The 20,257-nt window shown below is 40.4% G+C and overlaps 1 protein-coding gene across 1 annotated transcript in view; it reads right to left on the bottom strand.

Moving 5' to 3' along the window:
* The window catches only part of Samd7 (sterile alpha motif domain containing 7), a 29,282-nt gene that overhangs the window by 3,971 nt on the left and 5,054 nt on the right, over positions 1–20,257 (bottom strand). The window contains 4 exon segments of the mRNA XM_004834574.3: positions 7,350–7,471; positions 8,690–9,315; positions 10,317–10,395; positions 17,757–17,872. Coding sequence (XP_004834631.3) covers positions 7,350–7,471; positions 8,690–9,315; positions 10,317–10,395; positions 17,757–17,872 — 943 coding nt within the window.

The following is a 20,257-nucleotide window of genomic DNA, read 5'->3' as shown; positions in this document are numbered from 1 at the left end:
ACCCAGATTACAGAAGAAGGTCTGGGAGACCAGGCAGTGTGCCCCTGAGAAGGCAGTGTGTGAAGCTGTGAGTGTGAAGCCAAAGATGCAGTGGAGACCCCAGAAGTTGGAAGAAGCCAGGTACATGGATTGTGTGAGGAAAACTGCAAGGAAGGAGCAGAGGTGGCCCAAAAGAGAGGTCATGAGAGCTACAATCATGGGCAATGCTATAGGGGCAGAGCCGCTGAATCCCTTTGGGTTTCACAACTTGCCACAGAGTGCAGGGTATTATAGACATGGAACTATAGGATTTAATGTTTGCCCTGTTGGATTTTGGTCTTGCTTTGTTCCCATTCCTTCCTATTCCCCTCTTTGTACTTTTTGGAATGGAAATGTCTATCTCGAGCCATTGTATATCGGAGGTATTTAAATTTCTTTTCATTTGCTCAGGGGCTCACAGCTGAGTTTGCCTTAAGTCTTGGAGGAGACTTTGGACTTGGACTTTTCAGCAATCCTGAAACTGTTAGGACTTTGACAACTCTTAGAGATGGACTAAATGTCTTTTACACAAAGGGATGTACATGAGTCTTTGGGAGGCTGTGGTGGAATCTTATGGCTTATATCTAGATGTTCTCCCAAAGGTTTATGCGGTCATAGGTGGGGCTTTTCAGAGGTAGCTGGATCTAGGGTGTGTGATGCTGGCAACAAGGATGTGATGCTGGAATTGATTCATGGTTCAATGCTAGGATTAAGGGTGTGAGTGCTATCCTCCTGTAGCCTAGATAAAATATGAGACAGAAAAAAGGCTGCTGTTGTCACTTACTGCTTTGCTGCTTGTCTTCTGCTGCCTCCTGCCTACTCTTTGATCCCCATCTGCCATGCCACTCTGCCTTGGAGCCAGCTGATTATAGACTGAAACCTCTACAAACTATGAGACGAAATAAACCTTTCCTCCTTTAACTTTAGGTATTGGCTATTTTGTCTCAGTAACACAAAAAGTATCTAAGGCACAGACCAATGTTGTCTCTTGACTTTGCAGATGCAGTGTCTTCTGTCCACTGACTAGACATATGTGTATGGTAAGGAGAGGAGAGGAAATTCAGATGACAGTGGTCACCCTGGACCTTTCCAGCAGGGCCCATTTGTTCTGATCCATCATGGATGTTTCCATGCCTTCCTTTTTCCAAAATCTCAGAAGGCTGTTGATGGACAAAGGTTCCAGATTGGTAGGACAGATTGGTAGGACCACAGTGTTATGATCTCCACTGTCAACCTGGCTGGCAATCCTTTTATATTCACTCATGAGCTATCTCTCTTTCTATTTTTAAGCCTTCTCTACCCTCCTCCAAGTTTAGACCCTAAAGAGTCCTTCCTCATTTTTAGGAGATCACATAATTTCCTAACTTGAAAAAGAAAAGTAAAAGAAACCAGCAGATAAGAACTCCTGTAAATATGAACAATGAACCTAAAAACTATATTTTCTCCCACTATCCTGTTTAATGGAAGAGGGGTCCCTCTGTGGTTTAAAGACAGTCTCTCCCTGTTTACATGGATCTTCATCCTTCCACCCCAATACACACATAGTTTGGAGCCTCGCTCAATAGAAAATCTCCTCTTTTGTTGCCAATCTGTTCTCTTCTGGCTTTTCCTCATTAGCATGTAACTAATTTCCACTATAATTAAATGAATAAAAACAACAACAACAACAACAACAACAACACATACACTAGCTCTAGATTCTGCTCATGTCTCTCATCCCCTCCACAGCAATGTTTCTTAAAGGGGTTGGATGCTCTCTTGCTTGTTCTTACTTCCTGGTCATTCTTCAGTTTCAGGGGTCTGAGGTCTGACTCCTCTGCCCCTTCCATTAAACCCGCTCTCCTCAGCCTCCCTGGTTCCTCTGCTGTACTGAACATTGGACATTTTCCAGTTTTTGTTTCTTCTATTTGTTAAATTCTTGGCTGGATTTCACATTGTTCATAGTTCCTTCCTGAATGTGACAATCTCTGCTTGCTGAAGGGGTCTCTAATATGCATATCTTTAGCTTAGAAACTAAGTCCTATCAATTCTGGCCCTTAGGTAGTATTTTTATCTGCCTGCCCCACTGCTCCTAGACTTGCGTTCTGATCTTGTTCCATTCAGTCCATTCTCACAAAAACAACCTGAGTGATAATTTCTGAAGTATAAAGCAAATTGTGCAGGCTTAAAATTTTCAGTGCTTCTAGAATAAACCCATAATCCTATCCTAGGTCTTCAAGCTCCTTGTGATCTGGCCCTTTCTATCTCCAACCATGGTAAATTCTCTCTGGCTTCTGGCCTTAACTTCAACGTTCCTCTGTAACGTCCATCCTCCTTCTGCTCCCTACCTTACCTTCCAGTCTCATATTAGAGGCCCCTGTCTCAAGAGGCCATGATTTCCTTCTGTGTGTTCCCACCATGCCATGGGCTCCCTGCTTATAGCATGTCCCTGGTGATGTGATGTCATGTGCTGGTTCCCACTTTGGGACTATGGGCTCCATGAGAAGAGGAGCCACATGTGTCACATTTGCCCTATTCAGCCCCTATTTCAGAGGGCTATGCCTCAGGACCGGCCAGAAAATAGAATCTTTTTGGGAATCTCCTGGACCAGCACCTGTGTTGTAATAGAGTTGAGTCATTTACAAACTTTATTTATTAAGTAATTATTTCTTTTCCTATTTCAATGAAGCAAATGGTAGAATGGCTAATATAATTAATGGAATTTAGGTCAAAGTAAAAAAAGTTGGCTGATGGGTGCAGCCTCATCTTGGGGAAATGTATGATTTCTCTTAGAAGTGTCTCTTTGAAATATTGAAAACAATTTAAGTGTCTCTTTTGTGAACTCCTTACCAGCTTGAAACTGCACTGAGTCTGTTTTAGATATTATTGATTTGGCTTATTAATTTGGCTATTAAGATGACGAGTCACTCCAAAGTCTAAGTGTGAATTGCTGATTGACCTTTCAGCTGATGTACAGAGATAAGACTTCCCTATGCCAACAGTCACAATTGAGGTCTCAATGATTCATGAGGTTGTGACATCTCTATAGCAAGGAAACACTGCAGCTGAGGAACTATGACTCTGTGCAACCATTCTCCAAGATCAAACGTTAGCGTGATAATGCAAGTGGCTTGTTAGCTATGACCTGAAAGATAGCACAGGTGTCTTGTTAACTGTGACCTGGCCTTCACAAGTATACATACTTACTCCCTTTTCCAAGCCTGGTTCATTAAGTGCATAAGTTCTGCTATTCCCTACATCTGCCTTCACGCCCCCTTGCTATGTTGTATAATCATAAATACTGACTAATCCAGTGCTCGACGTCTTAGCCATGACAAAACTAAGATCAGGTGGTCTTTAGCCAGGAGAGAGCTAAAGACCAGTTCTTGGCTCCCCAGGGAATAAACTGTCACTAGCCTGACTAGTCAGCCCATCAACCTGACGACTTGTGAACTTCTAGGGGCACAGGTATCTGGCTGGAAATCACATGGCCTACTATCTTCAGTGAAGAGTGGTTGTAATGAAAAGAGATAGATTTGTGGTCCCATACACTTTATCTTTTAGCCAGCTTGTTGCTCAGTTTACTTGGCTACAAAATAGGGTTAAGTGTTTTTGCAGAATTCTGGTACAAATTATATTTAAAAGATAATCTAAATTATAAGGACAGACCGAACAACACTGTGTTTTTAAATTTAAAAATTTATTACAATAAAAGATACATTGACATTAATTCCCCTCAAAATATTCCCATTTACTTTGAAAACACTTATCTCATCATTCTTGTCACTTTCTGAAGCAGTTCTGGAAGTCCCCTTTCATGTCTTTGTTGTGATAAAAAAATACAATGAATGCTGCTGCCAACCACTATCCAAAGGAAAAGCAGGCTCATTAAAAACATCACAGGGCTGGAGATTTAGCTCAGTGGTTCTGCCGCCTGCCCTGCAAGCACAAGGACCTGAGTTCAATCCCCGGTGCCAAAAAACCCCCAACAAAACATTACAGTGCCTCCTCATTCACCTTATTTGTCACACCTGGCACCATGCAACTCCTGGCTCTTCATCAAAGACAAAATGACCACCAACAGTAAACATTTTGAGTCATTGCAGGACACTGAGGCAGCCATAATAGTGTGATTAATGACGTTCATGAAAGAGGACTTCCAGAACTGCATCTTTAAGAAGTGGCAAGAATGATGGGATAAGTGTATTCAGGGTGAGGGGGAGTATGTGGTGGGGGATTAATGGTAATGTGGCTTTTATTGTAACACACTTTTTTTTTGGTACCAGGGACCGAACTCAGGACCTTGCACTTGCTAGGCTGGCATGGTGACACTGAGCTAAATCCCCGACCCGTGTAATACACTTTTAAAAAAAATGTAAACATTCATCATTTTTTTCAACCATACTTTCAGTGCCTGTCACACAGTCCACACTACATGATGAGTAGGTATTATTCTTATTAGCTTTTATAAGTGACAGAGCCAATGTACAAACTGTTGAGTTACCCAAGACACATAGTAAGAGAGCTTGTAAAATGAGCTATTTTTCATGATTCTGATCCAGGATGTTTCCTTCTATATCCAATGGCTATGTAGGAAAAGAGGTGCTGATGAAAGTGGCTAATTATATTGGTGGTGGAAATCTCACCTCATTTATCTTTCCTTTGTAAGTGTCCGAAGAAGGAGAAACCCATGGATAAATTTTCAGGAGGTTGGCAGCCAGGACTGAACTGTGTGAAGGCCTAAACCCCAGCCATGGCAACTATACAGGGGGATTGGGACAAGGACACAGAACACATCCTTGTCCCTGAGATGTGTCCCCTTCATTTTCATCAGATCAGTTTGGGCCATGTGCAGGATATAAATGTGCACATATTTTAGTAAGTTCAGTTATTTTTAGAGATAGAACATTTTATATGCTAGATTCTCTGAACTAGACAGTCATTCAGTATGTGAATGTGTTTCAGGACCTGTATGTCCCTAAGTAGCTGAGCCACCAATCCTCTCACTATGTCTGTTTAAAGAGTTCACTTGTGGTGTGGGAGCTTTGGGTTTTAGTTGTAGTCTTTAAAAATTTTTTTCTCTAAATTTCTTGTTTTACCTGCAGGAGGCTGGTGGTTGGACATTGCTGAGGAGCATCTAAGGCAGAGAAGCGGGGAGGAAGAGGACAGAAGGGAAGGCAGTGGATGTAACTTCCAAAGTCCCGGGGGCATGGTCAACCTTTGTAAAGAGGTGGCTGTCAGCGTGAGCTGATGGACATTTGTGGTGGGGGTCCTCTCGAGAGTTGTGGGCAGACAGCGGTGCATCAGCGCTTTTGCACTCAGTTGGGGCCAGCACTGGGAAATGCACGATAGTGCAGCTGAGCCTCACAATTGATGTCACCTGCAGCAGCTTGAAGGGAGAAGACTTTAAAATGTGTTCCTCTCACATTCGAGAAACATCTAGAAATAACTGATGTCATTTCTAGGGGGTGCTGCCATCCTGATGGTGAGAGAGAGCAAGTCAGCAGAGTTTGGGGGATGCGTGTTTACGAGATTTCTGTGCATCATTTACAAGGGGATGTTTGGGATTTTGTGCTGTTAACCTTCATCGTCAAATGGACTGGATTAAGAAACTCTAAGAGAGGTGATTAGATCCCATCAGAGTTGAATGGGCTATTAGGATTCCAGGCCTTAGAGAGGAAATGGGACACCAGGGTGTGACTCTGGGGACTGTGTCTGGTCCTTGGCCCCTTCCTCTGGCTCTGTCCAATCCACTCCGCTTCCCAGACACCAAGAATTGAGCAGTTTTCCTCCACCATCCCCTCTGCCATAATGTCTCTGCCTTGCAGCCACCAGTCAAGTGAACCCTCTGGAACTGTGAGCTGAAACAAACCTCTCCTCCTTCAAGCTGCAGGTGTCAGGTATTTTGTCCCAGCAATGGAAAGCTGGCCAGTAAAGATTCTAAAGTGTAAAATAGATGTAACATGATTGCAAAAGTTTTTATTTTTAACTGTACTTTTATAACTATGGATCACTCATTAATAATAATCAAAGTTCCAATAAATGTAGCTCACCAATGTCAGCAATCACACACTTATGACACAAAGGGTTGCTTTCAGGCTTGGTGGTGCACACCTATAATCCCATCACTTGGGAGGCTGAGGTAGGAGGATCCACCTGAGTTCAAGGCCAGCCTGGGCTACATAGTGAGCTCAGGGCCAGCCTCCACTACAAAGTGAGACCTTGTCTCAAAACAAACAAATAAAGAAAAACAGATCTGAAAAATGTCAGCTCTAGTACCAGTTAATAATAAAACAATTAAACTGGTCATGATAGTTCATGACTGAATCCCAGCATTTGAGAGGCTGAGGCAGGAGGATTGCTGTGAGTTCAAGGCCAGCATGGGCTACATAGTGAATCTAAGGACAGCCTGGACTACAGATTCTGCCTCAAAAAAAGGGGGGGGGGGCAATTTAGCCATAAACTCCTTTTCTTGTTTTCTTTTCCTTTAATATGTAAACCAAAAATTTAGTAGGCACTTTGTTGCTTAAAATTGTTATTAAAACACTCAAAAATAAACTGTATAAAAATGTAGCATTGACATAAACTTCAAAAACTACAATCTATGATATTCATCACCAGTTTTTCTGTATAATTGAGGCTGATTTCCTTTCCATCTGTCTTGAAAATTTTTTAAAAATAATTTTTAGAAATATTTATATACCAGATTGAATGATGTGTGTGTGCATTTTTATATATCACTCAGCACAAATCTAGAATTTAAAAATAGTTAAGGAGCTAGGGATGTCACTCAGTGATAGAGCACTTGCCTAGCAAGCATAAGACCCTGGGTTCAATCTCTAGCACAGCAAAAAATAAGTAAAGTAAAATAACATAAAATAAAACAGTAATAAATAGTTAATTTCCTACTTTCCAATTCTTTTCCCCCTTGTATTCTGTAGAAGAAAGTATAATATTTCTGTTATTTAGGATGAATGGCCTAAAACTTTTGATACCGAAGTATGTGCTCTGAATATGTTTGTTACATGTATGATTAGGGAATGTAGCAAGCATTTCTCATTCGTTTAGCTTTTTGACCTCTAAACCTTCTAATTTTGGAAAAATTCCCATTTCTCAGGAGTCTTGATGGGACAGAAACTAAAGCTTTACAGTGACGCTCCCAGCCTCCCTCGATGGCAGGCAGGTGGCCCTTGTCCACCAATCAGAGGCACCTGTCTCGAGGAGATAACAACGTGAGGGTGGGAGATTAGCAGGAATCCTCCCTGAATAAAGTACACGCCTGAAAAAACTAATTATACAGGAAATATATTTTAAGCTTTTAATTTTATGAAAATGCTTAAATATTAACTTACCCGGGCATAGTCTGAACAGCCTGGCAGGCTTCTGATGAAGTCATGCACGTCATCCACGGTCCATTTCTGAATATCTGCATCCAAAGGAAGGTTTTCCTCAGGTGGAACCAGGGCGAGTGTCCCTTTAAAATGGAAAAGCAGGGCCCGATATTTAGCTCAGTGGTTCCATTGCCTGCCCTGCAAGCGCAAGGACCTGAGTTCGATTTCTGGTACCAAAAAAAAAAAAATGGAAAGGCAATTATTCTGTGGTATAAAGTTTCCAGAAAAAGGGGATGCTTAGAGCACAGGTTTATGTATGGTGATATAAAGTTCCTTAAGTCTGCCATCACAGAGTGTCTTTCCATGCATGAGCATTTGTAATTTCCCTGATAGACAGATACTCAGAGTCATTGAGAGATTTTTTTCTAAAAGTTTAGCTGCTGCTTTTCTTTTCCTCCTCTGAAAGGAACCTCAATGACAGCATTATTACAAGAGAGAAAGAATTCCAGATTTGCTGCATCTTTCCTCAGATTTCAGGAGAAAGGCCCTGTGGATTTCACAACACTATTATGTTGTGTGATATTGTGTCTACAATGCTCTCTAGGTGAGGTAAGAATTTAGTTACACCTTCATAAGAATAGCAAGCTAAAACTTTGTGGGGAAGCAGCTGGTATGGTGGCTAGATTAAACACTTCCCCCATTTTGTTTCTATTTTTAAAATTTATTTTCTTTAGTGTTTTGAGACAGGGTCTCACTATGTAGTTCAGGCTGGCCTTGAACTCATGGTGATCCTTGTGCCTCAGCCTCCTGGGTGCTGGGATTACAGGTGTGCACCACCATGCCCCATACCAGCTTTAAAAAAAAATAAGTCCTGAGAGAGTATTCAGTGTGTGTTTTTGAGGAGTAGTGAGACAATACTTTAGATTACAGGGTATCACAATAGTAATAGACACTGAAAGGTAAAGGCTCTGATTCAGTGGCTATTTTTTTCCTATACCTATACAGGGAGGTAGAATTCATACTTTTAAGCAAAGGCCCCTTTGTTTTGTACTGAGAAATTAACAGTAAATTAAATTAGGAATTTAATTTAAGATTCTGGTAGGTTTTGCTCGTACTTGCCCATACTTGCCTTCTCACCCTTTGCCGAAAGTTCTCTATTTAGCAAAAATACAGACTAGTGTCACTAACATAGCTCATTAGAAGTGATATCATAACATGACTTCAAGAAGAATCCATTCTAAATAGGATTAAGTAAAACAAAGATAAAGTGAGGCTTGATACTTGCAGCCTTCTGGGTAATAAGGCAAGGACTCGACAACCTGCGGTTGTTGGGCATCTGCTCATGGCCCCTGAACACCCACCTGACAGACGTGGTGGAGGAACTGAAGCGCAACCCCCATTCTCTTCACTACAGTCTTCAGATCCCTGCTCTGCAGCCTCCTCCTTCCCACAGTCCCAGGCCTTTGCCTCCAGGGGAGTGGTGTGAACACCCCAGGGGTTTTTTTGGCTGGGCTGGAGAGCTCCACGGGGGTTGGTACGAGGTGGTGTTGGCTTTTCGTTGGTTTCACTTGACTTCTGATTGTGGCATACTTCAATCTCTGAGTCTTTTGCATACTCATCTTCTTCATAGGGAATTGCAGGCATCTGGCCTAGGATTTTTTCTTCTGCTTGACTTTTGGAACTCTCGGTATCACTGTCTAGAGGCTTCTGATTCCCTGTGCCTCTCCTGGGTCGATATTTCTGCCCCCACCTCTCTATAATGTGTGATCTGGTTGCCAAGAGAACAGGGTTTTCCTGAAGGTGCCTGAGGGCACTTCTGTGAAACTGCAGGTTGCTGGCAGGGAGCATGCTCCTGCCATGATAAGTGGCTGAGCCGGCCTGGAAGCTAGAACTGTAGAGAAATGGTACCCCTAGGCCAGCTAGTCCCTTGGCATTCATTTTTTCCATTCTTCTTTGCTGGTAAATAGTATACATTTCTAGTTCTGATCTAAAAATAAAACAATACGTGCATAACAACAACAACAAAAAAGAAACCATTAGAAATATCATTTTATTGCCTTCCCTAAGACAGCATCTCTACATTTCCTGTACTCACTACTTATCTGAAGTTTGTTTGGTAGAAACAGGAATTCTCCACAAAGCCAATGGGAGGGAGACTTTGGAGGAAGATCTGAAAGTGAAGGGTTTGTCTGAATCTTATTATGGAAATCCAAGTCTTCAGAAAGTGACTTCTAATAAATATATGGTGCCAATTTAGCAGGGGTGCAGGTGGTGCAGTGTAGACATTAACTTTCAAAGAGACTAAAGGACTGGGAGGAAGTTCTAAAACCCTTTGAAAGCAATCTTAACAAGACTCGAAAAACAATTACTCAGTGCAGGTCTTAGTGGTTGTAAGTCAATGTGAGTGGCTGAAGATTTGCTTGTGTTTGTGCTTACTTCACTTTGTTTAATGGTCATCACCTGGATTCCTTAGGGTTCAGTCATGAGAAAATTGACTATTCCTTCTTTCACCCTGGGGCCATATCCCAGTCATTATTGTCCTGGTTGCTATAGATGAAGGCCAGTCTCGGACTGATACTACGTTGTTTGCACTCTGACAATGTAGTTTGAAGTGGGGACTGGAAAACTTGGCTCCTGTCTTCTGGCAGAACTGAAGTCTTAAATTTAAGACAGAAATGCCAATATGAATTTCAGAGGAATCATAGCTGGAAATTTTAATTATGGGACATTGATGAACGATTACAGTCTGTAGCCTAATACTACTGTTAGCTTCATTATGTGGTTTTTATTCTTACTTTTATCATTAGCCAACCTGTGTAGATGTTTGTATGTTTCTTTTTGTGTCTGCTTGAAATATTTTCTGTAAGAAATCATGGTGTGTATAACTATGTGTGTGTAGTCACTTGTTACATATGCACATTCATTCGTTTTATATATAAAAGAAATGAACAGTGAATAAATAGAAAGTATATAAAACAACATTGTTACCTGGCAGTATGGTGCCTTTGAATCATTTCATTCCTTCTGGTCACTGCCTTTATCGATTCAGATGGTAAAATGCCCCAACCTTAAAAGAGAAAGCCACCATCCCACCCCACAAACAAATTAAAAGCATGAATTTTTTCCATTTGAAAACAAACATGTTTTCTAGAATAATTTCAATGGAATTGTGAAGCACTTAGATCCTTTTTTTCATATCAGCCTTCCAAAATATCTTGAAATAACAATAGCAGCGTTACAGATTTCAAAGCTCTCTTTTTCCTAGTAACTTCATGGTATACTGATTTCCTCTTGCTCTGGACTCCCAAAGTACTTACCGTCTATCTTGGTGCTTTCAAACTATCTATGGCAAATGACCAGTTTTGAATTCATTCATTCTTTCTTTCCTTTTTTTTTTTCTTTTTTGAGACAGGTTCTTGCAATATAGTCCATGTTGGTCTTGAACTCACTATGTAGCCTAAGCTGGCCTTGAACTCATGGCAATCCCCTGTCTCAACTTCTTGAGTGCTGGAATTACTGGTGTGCACCACCACATTTGGCTTAAATTTTTTTTCTTTTTACATTTCCATAAAAGTGCAACAAAACTAATTTCTAGGAAATTAAAATAAAAACAGGAACAAATGCAAAAAAACCATAAACAATTGATAAATTGTTAGATGAACAGACCTAAAATTACCCTGTCAAATTGCTGTGAAATTTTCTAAGCCTTTGCTTTCTCTTATTTGTCCATACACCTCACAGACTAGTACAGGTCTACAGACCTAACAGCGGTAAATACAGAAAGTGTACTTAACAGTTTTGTTCAATGACAGTTTTACATGTGCAAATCTGTTGTCCCTAAGAGGGTAAAATCATGAGGATGAAACCCATTTCTTATACTCACTTCATACTGACCTAGATGAGCTTATTAAACTCCTATCAATAGCTTACCTTGAGCTCTTTTTAGAAATGAAGTTCTCTGTTATTTGTGAAATAAGGTGACCTCTAAAAACCCTCTAACCCTAAAGCTCTAGGTTTGTTTGTTTTTTGTTTTTAGTTCATTGGCTTCACAATATTCCCTTTTAGACAGCTAAAATGCATAAAACTCCTAACCCATGGCATACTGGCCATGAATGCTGAAAAAGCCCAAGTGGAAAGTCCAGGCTGGAGGGCACAATACTAATTGCCTAGATTTTAGGACCCTCTGGAAAGTAGACTCACCAAACTTATTTCAATTTTTTTCTCTTTCCTAAGTAGGCAACATTAATTTTAATGCTAGTTCAAATGTATTAATCTACTTCCTACCTAGCACCTCAATTTTTTTCATTTTTTATGGGTACATTTTAGGTATACAGTACAGTCACATTCATCACTGGCTACTTGTACCTTTACATGATATGTCTTGCTTCTTATTCTTTCCTCATTCCCCTGCTCTCCCTTCAACCCCTCCACCCCTCCCTCTTTACAAAGACTTTGTTTCCATTTTTTTTCCTTTTCTCATATTTTCTTCCTTTCCCCTACTGCTCCCACTTGCCCTACCCCTTTAGACCTTTTTTACCTATTTCACATTATCAATTGTACATTTTGATCCTTATTTACACTTTTAGCTTCTCACCCTTAGTTTCTCATACACATGTATGTCTTTTTTATTTCACTTCAGAGTATGGCCTCAATGTGCATCCATTTAGCTATAAATGTCTCTAGTTTCTCATTCTTTATGGCTGAGTAGTACTCTATTTCATAAAAAAATCCATGCCTTTATCCAGTCTCCAGTTGATGGGCACTTGGGCTGTTTCCAAGCTTTAGCTATTACAAACTGTGCTGCTATATACATGGGTGTGCATATATTGCCGTGGTATGATTCTTTTAATTATTTGGAGAAGATACCCAGCAGGGGAATAGCTGGGTCAAATGGGACCCTAGCCTTAATTCTTTGAGGTATCTCCCTACTGATTTCCACAGTGGTTGCACCAGTCTGCACTCCCATCAACAATGGAGAAGGGTTCCTTTCTCCCCACACCCCCGCCAGCATTTGTTACTGGTTGATTTCATGATAGCAGCCATTCTTTCTGGGGTGAGGTGGAATCTCAGTATTGTTCTCATCTTTATATCTTGAATGACCAGTGATGTTGAACATTTTTTCATATGTTTATTTGCTGCTCTTACTTTTTTGTCTGAGAAATGGCTGTTCATTTCAGATGCCCATTTTTGAATTGGGTCTTTATATTTGGGAGGTCTGATTTTTTTAAGTTCTTTATATATTCTAGATAGAGACCTTTGTCTGAGGAGCAGCTGATAAAATCTTTTTCCCACATTGTAGGTTGTCTCTTAGCTCTGTTGGTGGTTTCTCTTGCAGTGCAGATGCTTTTTTTTTTTTTGGTAGTGGGGATCAAAATCAGGACTTTGCACTTTTGAGGCAGGCGGTGGAACCACTGAGCTAAATCCCTGGCCCACAGAAACTTTTTTTTTTTTGGTACTGGGGATTGAACTCCAGACCTTGTGCTTTTGAGGTAGGCAGCAGAACAACTGAGCTAAATCCCTGGCCCCCCAAGAGAAACTTTTTAATGAGATGAGATCCCAGTTGTTGATTCTTTGTGCTGGTTCCCGTGCTACTGAGGTTTTGTTCATAAAGTCTTCCTATGCCAATGTCTTCAAGAGTTCTACCTAGCTTATCTTCCAGCAAGTTTAGTGTTTTTCTGTTTTAATATTTAGATCTTTAGTCCACTTTGATTTTAGTTCAGTGCATGGTGAAAGATAGGGGTCTAGTTTTAATCTTTGGCAAGTTGAAATCCAGTTTTTCCAGCACCATTTTTAAAGAGGCCATCTTTCCTCCAGTGAGGATGGTTGGCTCCTTTGTCAAAGATGTGGTGGCTGAGCATGTCTGGAGTTGTTTCTACATCTTCTAATCTATTCCACTGATCCTCGGGTCTGTTTCTTTCCCAGTACCATGCTGTTTTTATCACAGTGGCTTTGTAGTATAGTTTCAAGTTGGGGAGCGGGATACCCCTGTCATGTCTCTGTTGCCTAGTATTGATTTTGCTATTGTAGGTCCCTTCTGGTTCCAAATGAATTTTTGGATTGTTTTCTCTAGTTCTTTGAAATATACTGTTGGAATTTCAATTGGGATTGCATTGAATCTATATAGCAGTCTTGGAATTATGGTCATTTTCACTATATTGGTTCTTCCTACCCAGGAGCAAGGGATGTCTTTCCACTTTCTTATATCCTCTTCAATCTCTTTTCTCAGAGTGCTGTATTTTTCAATGTAAAGATCTTCTGCTTTCTTTGTTAGATTGATTCCTAGATATTTCATTTTTTTGGATGCTATTGTGAAAGGAATTGTTTCCCCAGTTTCTCTCTCAGTGATTCTGTTATTTGTGTACAAGAAGGCTATTGATTTTTGAGTGTTGACCTTGTATCCAGCTACTCTACTGAATCTGGCAATTAAATCTAGAAGTCTTTTGGTGGAGTTTTTTGGGTCTTCTATGTAGAGTATCATGTTGCCAGCAAATAATGACAGTTTAACTTCTTCCTTTCCCATCTTTATTCCTTTTATTTCTTTCTCTTGTCTAATTGCTGTGGCTGATGTTTCCAGAACTATATCAAACAGGAGTGGTGATAGTGGACATCCTTGTCTTGTTCCTGATTTTAGTGTGAAGGTTTTCAGGGTTTTTTTTTGTTGTTGTTTGTTTGTTTTTTGGTAACAGGGATTGAACTCCAGACCTTGTGCTTGTGAGGCAGGCGGTGGCACCATGGAGCTAAATCCCTGGCCAAAGGTTTTCAGTTTTTGACCATTTAGTATGATGTTGACTGTTGGTTTTTCATAGCTAGCCTCTATCAGGTTAAGATAAAGACCATCTATTCCAATTTTCTGTAGGGTTTTTTTTTTTTTTATCATAAATGGGTGTTGGATTTTGTGGAATTCTTTTTCTCCATCTGTTGAGATGATCATATGTTGTTTTTCCTTGGCTCTGTTAATATAGTGTATTACATTTATTGATTTATGTATGTTGAACCATCCTTGCATCCCTGGGATAAATCTGACTTGATCACGGTGTATGATCTTCTTGATGACCCTCTGTATTCTGTTTGTTAGTATCTTATTGAGGATTTTCCCATCTATGTTCACTAGGGAACATAGATGTAGTTCTCTTTTTTGGTTGAATCTTTCTCTGCTTTTGGAATCAAAGTAATGTTTGCTTCCAGGAATGAATTTGGAAGTGTTGCTTCCCTTTCAATTTCATTGAAGAGTTTAAAGAATAGTGGCAATAGTTCTTCTCTAAATGTCTTGTAGAATTCAGCAGCGAAGCCATCAGGACCTGGGCTTTCTTTGCTAATAAATTTTTAATTACACTTTCAATTTCACTGCTTGTAATTGGGGTGTTTAGAATTTTTATATCTTCTTCATTCAACTTTGGTAATTCCATGTATCTAGGAATCTGTTCATTTCTTCTGTGTTTTCCATTTTGTTAGAGTACAGGTTCTCAAAGTAGATATTGATGATCCTCTGGATTTCTTCTGGATATGTTGTGACTTCACCTTTTTCATGCCTAATTACATGGATTTGGGCATTTTCTTTCCTTTTTTTGATAAGGTTGGCTAAAGGTTTATCTATTTTATTTATTCTTTTGAAAAACCAACTCTTCAATTCATTGATTTTTTTTTTATATCATTCTCTTAGTCTCCATTGCATTGATTTCTGCTCTGATCTTTATAATTTCCTCCCTTGTATGAGCTTTGGGTTTGTTATGCTCTTCTTCTTCTAGGAGACTGAGGTTCAGCATTAGGTTGTTTATTTGAGCTTGCTCTGTTTTCCTAGTATGGGCATTCACTGCTATGAATGTCCCTCATAGAACTGCTTTCTTTGTGTCCCATAGATTCCAGTATGTTGTATTGGCATTATCATTTAATTAACTTAATTATCATTAACTGTCTAATTTCTTCTTTAATTTCCTCTGTGACCCATTGGTTGTTCAGGAGAGTGTTATTCAATTTCCATGTGTTTGTAGAGTTCTTGTGGTTTCTTATGCTATTGATCTCCAATTTCATTCCACTATGGTCTGATAACATACAGGGGATAACTTCAATTCCTTTGCACTTACTTAAGCATGTTCTATGAGCTAGCATGTGCTCTATTTTGAAGAATGACCTATATACAGCTGAAAAGAATGTATATTCTGATTTTGTGGGGTGGAACACTCTGTAGATATCTATTAAATCTGTTTGTTCAAAAGCTTGGTTCAGTTCTAATATTTCATTGTTGATTTTTTTTGTCTAGATGATCTATTTGTGACAGTGGTATATTGAGGTCCCCCACTACAATTGTATTAGTGCTTATTCGGTTTTTCATGTCCATTAATATTTGTATTGTATAGTTGGGGACATTAATGTTAGGGCTAGTACCTCAATTTTTAAAATACATTCTTGGTTAGCTTCTACTTTGGTAACTTAGTAGCTCAGTTTCTGTAGGGCTGAGGCCTAGTCTGGGCTTTGCTACTCTTACACATCACCCTTGAGGTAGAAGACTTCACCTACATGTCCCCCAGAGAGATGGGCAACTTGTCTGCCTGTATATCTAAATATTGGCCATTTCTGTTTTCTGTTTCACTAAGTGATTCTTTAAGTCAGTAACACAACTATTTTGCTAGTTTGCTGACCTATTGCTGGAAATCATGGGCTATAAATCGCTGGGGTCTTGTTATCAAATGGAGCTTTCATCCAGGACCTGCTGTCAGGCCTATTTCCTGTAGTCTTTGCTCTAGTTCATTGGGTGGGTCTAGTTTCAGATCTGGCTCTGGTTTGGAAGGCCAATCTAAATGCAGTTAAATTAGATGCTATGGAAGGCAACATGCTCAGATCCAGGCAGCTCTGTCTCTTCACTGGCTTAGGCACAAATCATGTTTCTTTCTGTGTCAGGTTTTTCACTTACATTGTTCTATCTACTAAAAGTTGTTGCAATTGCAGAACAGGGACAAAGAGAAACTGAGGAATATAGTTTTAGGGGGATCAGATTTGGCAATTGTTGCCTCAATATTGTGAGGACATTCTTACCTTGTCTCTCTTAAGCCTTACCAGTCATATTTTCACTGATGCTATTCTACTGAATTGCTCTTATCAAGATCACTGTTGGGGTTGTGGTACAGTGCTTGCCTAGCATGTGTGAGGACCTGGGTTTAACCCCCGGCACTGCAAAAAGAAAAAGATCACTAATGACCTCCACAAAACTCTTAAGTCTGATGATATATTCTCAGTCCTCATCTCACTTGCTCAATGAGTTACTCATTCCACCCTTAAAGATACTTCTTCCCTTGGCTTCTAGGCCTGAATACTCTCCTGGGTTTCTTCATTCAGCTCTGGTTGCTCCATCTATTTCTCCCTTGCTTGTTCCTCTTCATCTTTTGGGCTCTACATGTCCCAGGGATCATTCTCTGTACTTTTCATCTACATTCACTGCATTGATGGTCTTATCTAGTCTCATGTTTATTAATGGCTTCCAGTAATATATCTCCATATTTTTTTCTAGAAGTACCCCTGGCTTCAGCTGCCTTCTTGACATCTCCACATAGCCGTCTGTTAGGAATTTCAAATGTAGTATAAGCAAGCTGACCCTCCCTCCCCAAGAACTCTGCTCCTCTCATACATTCTCAACTCACTGAATAGTAATTTCACCTCTCCCATTAATACAACCAAAATTCTTGATGTCATTTTTGATACCTGTCTTTTACCACCTACATCCAAACTGTGAGAAAATCCTGTTGTTTCTGCCATCAAACTAATTACAGAATCCAATCATTTCTTAATATAGCACTTCCTACCCAAGCCCTCACAATCTTTTGGCTATTCTAATAGCCCATTAACTCCTATCAGTTTATACCCTGAACTTTGATCCTATTAAGTTCACTCCCATTTCAGCAGTCAGAATGATCCTGTTAAGTCTTGTCAGACCACATCACTCCATTGCCCAAACTCTTTAAAAAGCTTCCCCTTTCACTCAGAATAAGAGCCAAGATCTCACTGACACCATATGCTTTTCACTTTGTTTTGTTTTCTGCAGTGCTGAGGATTAAACCCATGGCCTCATGCATGCTAGGTGAGTGTTGTACCACTTAGCCTCATTCGCAACCCAGGCCATGTGAACCACCCCGAGCCTCATTAGCACTCAAATTTCCTTTCCTCATAACCTTATCTGTTCTTCATGTGTAGGATAAGTTAGACAGTAAATTCTTCATTATTTTTCCATAAGTAAATTGATGCTTAGGGGAGTTAAGTAATGACACTTGGTTACACAGTGTGGCACCATGATTTGAATTTAGGTAATAACTACAGAAACCATAAACAAAATCACACAGTTGTGTCTCCGAATTCTGCAGTAAAAGCATGGCCGGTTTAATGCAGCTGTTCCATTCTCTGTGGCTCTGCAGACAAGAGGCAAATGTCTATTGCTCATACCTGAGTAGCCATGATTGGGCAGCATATTGGGCATATTTGGTAGAACAGATGATCCAAATTGGGAAGGAACACAAAACCTTCTTGGGTCAGTTGGTGCAACAGAAGGCAAAGCATCTCTGGGGGAAAAAAGATTTAAAATAGGTAAAATGCGAACAGAGTTGTACACAATTTCCATTGCTTAGGCAGTTAGGTGTTTTGTTTTTCTTAATTGCCATATAGGATTCTACCATCTCTTTTTAAACTGAAGTACAAAAGTCCAGCAGTCTCTAGGTTGAAGTAGAAATATGGTGAGAAAGATTAGGAGGAAGGACTCTGTTAAGGAAGGATCGACTCAATTGGTAATAAAACAGAGAAAACAGGGAAGGAAAGTTTTAGGGGTGTCTGGGGGAAAAGATCCAAGCAAATCAACACTACTCTGATTTTTCATGACCAGCGTTCTGTTCAGAGCACAAACTGTTCTTATTTCATGGGTATACCTAGGTTGGGTTTGCCATCTGAGATTAATGGTTGACTATCTGGGTGGGCAATTTATGCATTTTGCCAAACTTCAGTGTCTTTAGAAGCTCAACTTTACTTACTGTTCACTCCATGGACAAGAATAAATAATGTGTTCTATTTTTTTCTCAGAATGTTAAAGATATTCTTTAAAAAGGAAGAAAGACTATTACCAAAGTGTGCAATCAAAAAACTTTTAATTTGACTTTTGAAGGGTTAAGGCAGTGGTAGCAAATGTATGGCAAGTCTCATGTATGCCACAGCTGGCTGTATCACTGAAAGCTTCTCTAAGGTTCACCGTCAGGGGTTGAGGCATTGAGTAACTGACAAGGCGAGACAGGCAGGTCTGCCCATGCCCTACTGAGGTCCTGAGTCTCGAGGAAGATGCTGAATCACCCCGCTGCAGACAGGCAGGTCTGCCCACGCCCTACTGAGGTCCTGAGTGGCATGGAACATGCCGAATCAGCCCGCTGCAGGCAGGCAGCCACCTGGTTCCACACTACAAAGACGCAGAGGACACCAGACCAATAGACCAAGGTACTGAGTCCCGCTGCTCCTGGCCCAGAGGAAGGGGCTTCCCAGTTACCATCCCTCCGTCTGCTCCCAGCCCAGAGGAAAGGGCTTTTGGGCCACCTTCTGTCCCGCTGCTCCTGGCCCAGAGGAAGGGGCTTCTGAGCCACCATCCCACTGCTCCTGGTCCAGAGGAAGGGGCTCCCCCACCACCATCCCTCCCGCTGCTCCCAGCCCACAGGAAAGGGCTTTTGGGTCACCATCCCTACCGCTACTCCTGGCCCCTGTCCCACCTCTCCCAGCTCAGAGGAGGTAATCCGTGCAGGCGCTAACAGCCCCCTGTCCCAGTCAAAATGAGAAAACACGTAAACAAGTCTCAAAACCAGACTTCCAGATCACCTACAGCAACCCCAAAGGGAAATGAGATGGAAAACTCATACTCAACCACCTGGATCACAGAGCTGGCAACAAAAGGGGATCTGGAAAAAATGAAATCAGAAATAATTTCTCAGATAACAGGAGAAATTGTGCCCCTAGTGCAAGACATGATTAATAAATCTAGAGAGGAGCTCAGGAACATGATGGAATCCCAACATAAGAAACAAATGGAATCCATAAAACAGATGCAAATAGATTTCCAGGACATGAAAAACTCCATTGAAAGTCTCCATAGCAGAATGAGACAATGTGAGGACAGAATTTCAGATATAGAAGATAAGATTGCAATTAGTGAACAGGAAAAGAAAAATTGCTTCAAAATTATAAGGGAACATGAGAAATCAATCCAGCAGCTGCTAGATGATGCAAAGAAGAATAACATAAGACTGATTGGGCTCAATGAAGAAACAGGAGAGAGTGGAGATGACATAAAAAATCTCTTCACAGAAATAATGGCAGAAAACTTCCCAAAAAGGGGAAAAGAGCTTGACATACAGATAAGTGAGGCATATAGGACTCCAAATAGCCTTGATCAAAAAAAATATCTACACATAGGCATACAATCGTTAAGATTCCAGAAACTCAACAGAAGAACAAAGTTCTACAAGCAGTCAGAAAAAAGAAACCAATCACATACAAAGGAAATCCCATCAGAATCACAGCAGACTTCTCAACACAAACCATCAAGGCAAGAAGAGCTTGGAGTGACATATTTCAAGCCCTCAAAGAAAACAGCCTCCAACCCAGATTGATGTACCCTGCAAAACTATCTTTCAAAATTAATGAGGAAATAAGATACTTTCATGACAAAGAGCACCTTAGGAACTTCATGAATACCAAACAAGAACTCCAAAAACTTTTAGACAATATCCTAGGAACAGACATTGAGGATCACAACCCCAGGAAGCAAAGCAGAATGAACCCATCTGGCATGACAAGAAATTAAATGGAAAGGGGGAGAACCCAACAAAAAGAAAAAGTCATGGCAATGACAAGTCAATATGTTTCAGTTATAACCATCAATGTTAATGGTCTCAATTCACCAATCAAAAGAAATA

Source organism: Heterocephalus glaber, unplaced genomic scaffold (genome assembly GCF_053883595.1).
Source record: "Heterocephalus glaber isolate CG9 unplaced genomic scaffold, H.glaber_assembly_v1.0 deba00001504, whole genome shotgun sequence".
Classification (NCBI taxonomy): Eukaryota; Metazoa; Chordata; class Mammalia; order Rodentia; family Bathyergidae; genus Heterocephalus; species Heterocephalus glaber.
This window is presented reverse-complemented; position numbering and strand designations above follow the sequence as displayed.